The 1,451-nt window shown below is 56.4% G+C and overlaps 1 protein-coding gene across 1 annotated transcript in view; it reads right to left on the minus strand.

Annotated features, from left to right (window-relative positions):
* Window positions 1-264, minus strand: part of CCDC153 (coiled-coil domain containing 153) — a 3,263-nt gene extending 2,999 nt beyond the window's left edge. Inside the window, 2 exon segments of the mRNA XM_009573502.1 lie at window positions 5-42; window positions 236-264. Of these exon segments, the coding sequence (XP_009571797.1) occupies window positions 5-42; window positions 236-264 (67 nt within the window).
* Window positions 265-1,451: the final 1,187 nt, after the last annotated feature.

The raw sequence follows: 1,451 nt of genomic DNA on the forward strand, positions 1-1,451 counted from the left end.
GCACCTGCTATGTTTCTCTTCTGCTGCTGCTTCACTCCTTTTCTCCCTTGCTCTTCGGAGGCATTCTCCTGCAAAGTGATACCAGTGCTCCCTCTGAGCAACTGGTGATCATGCACTCATTGTGTGGGCAAGGCAGCAGGAGCCAGGCAGGCAGCGGGAGCAGGAAGCTGGTCCGTGAGGAGGCTGCAGAGACATCCACTGCACCTGCTATGTTTCTCTTCTGCTGCTGCTTCACTCCTTTTCTCCCTTGCTCTTCGGAGGCATTCTCCTGCAAAGTGATACCAGTGCTCCCTCTGAGCAACTGGTGATCATGCACTCATTGTGTGGGCAAGGCAGCAGGAGCCAGGCAGGCAGCGGGAGCAGGAAGCTGGTCCGTGAGGAGGCTGCAGAGACATCCACTGCCAGGGCAACCCAGGGACGCCCGGCAGGGACACGTGGTCCTGTTGGAGGAGCTGGCAGGGCGGCAGGCTCGGTGTGGAGAGCCAGGGGAGCTGGGCCTGGGCCAGAGACGACAGTGGGGGCCATTCCCCTGTGCAGACATGCAGGCACAGAAACTGGCGTGCACCTTGTGCACGCCTATGCACACGTGTCTGAAACCACTGCCCAGCCACGCAGAGCTGAGCAATCAGAGGGGCGTCAGTGCATGTCTGGGCTTGGCAGCGGGCTGGCAGGCGTGTGGGGCACAGAAGAGAAGGGGCACACATGCTTATGCCCAGCCTTGGCTGGCATGACCAGCAAGGCACCTAGATACTGCTCTGACCCACAACCACCCATGAGATGCACGCGGGTGGCCAGAGGCACTCAGGCACCCAGAGGCACTGCCGCCAGGCTGGAGGGAAGCGATTTCAAAACAACCAGCATGACGTGGCTTTCTGGCGCAGCAGTGGCGAGTGACCGCTGTGCTGAGCATGGCTCCGGCCCTGGCAGGGACCCGAGGGACAGAAGCAAATGGAAGCCCTCCAGAGGGGTGCTGGACTCCTCTTTCCAACAAGGAGGGAACTGTCCCAAGAGAAAGCAACCTTTGCTTGAAGTCTCACACGTAAATACAGCTGCGACTTGGAGTGAATCATGCCTAGAGAAGCAGATAGTTAGGAATGCAATTGCTCAAGCATGTTCCCTGATCTCTTTGGATTGGGGCCATGGTGATTTTTATATTTGGCTTCACAAAGCTGGTGTAACCCTCCCCAGCCCTCTCCCCAGGTACTTGTGGTATCCTGGAGCTGGCCAGGGCACCCTCCGGTGGTCAATCCGGCTTGACTATTAGCCAGAATCCATTAGCATCTAATGGGAAAAGCCTCAGGAACACAGCCTCAATAAATGTTGACATATTTGAGGTCAATATAATCCTTAGGAAAATTTGCCCAGGTAATTAAAGCCAGACAAGGAGCTGCCTGTCCAAGAAATATTTACCAAGCTTTACCAAAGCCTTAAAGGCGCAGGAGCGGGCTGTC

Source organism: Fulmarus glacialis, unplaced genomic scaffold, assembly GCF_000690835.1.
Source record: "Fulmarus glacialis isolate BGI_N327 unplaced genomic scaffold, ASM69083v1 scaffold26392, whole genome shotgun sequence".
Classification (NCBI taxonomy): Eukaryota; Metazoa; Chordata; class Aves; order Procellariiformes; family Procellariidae; genus Fulmarus; species Fulmarus glacialis.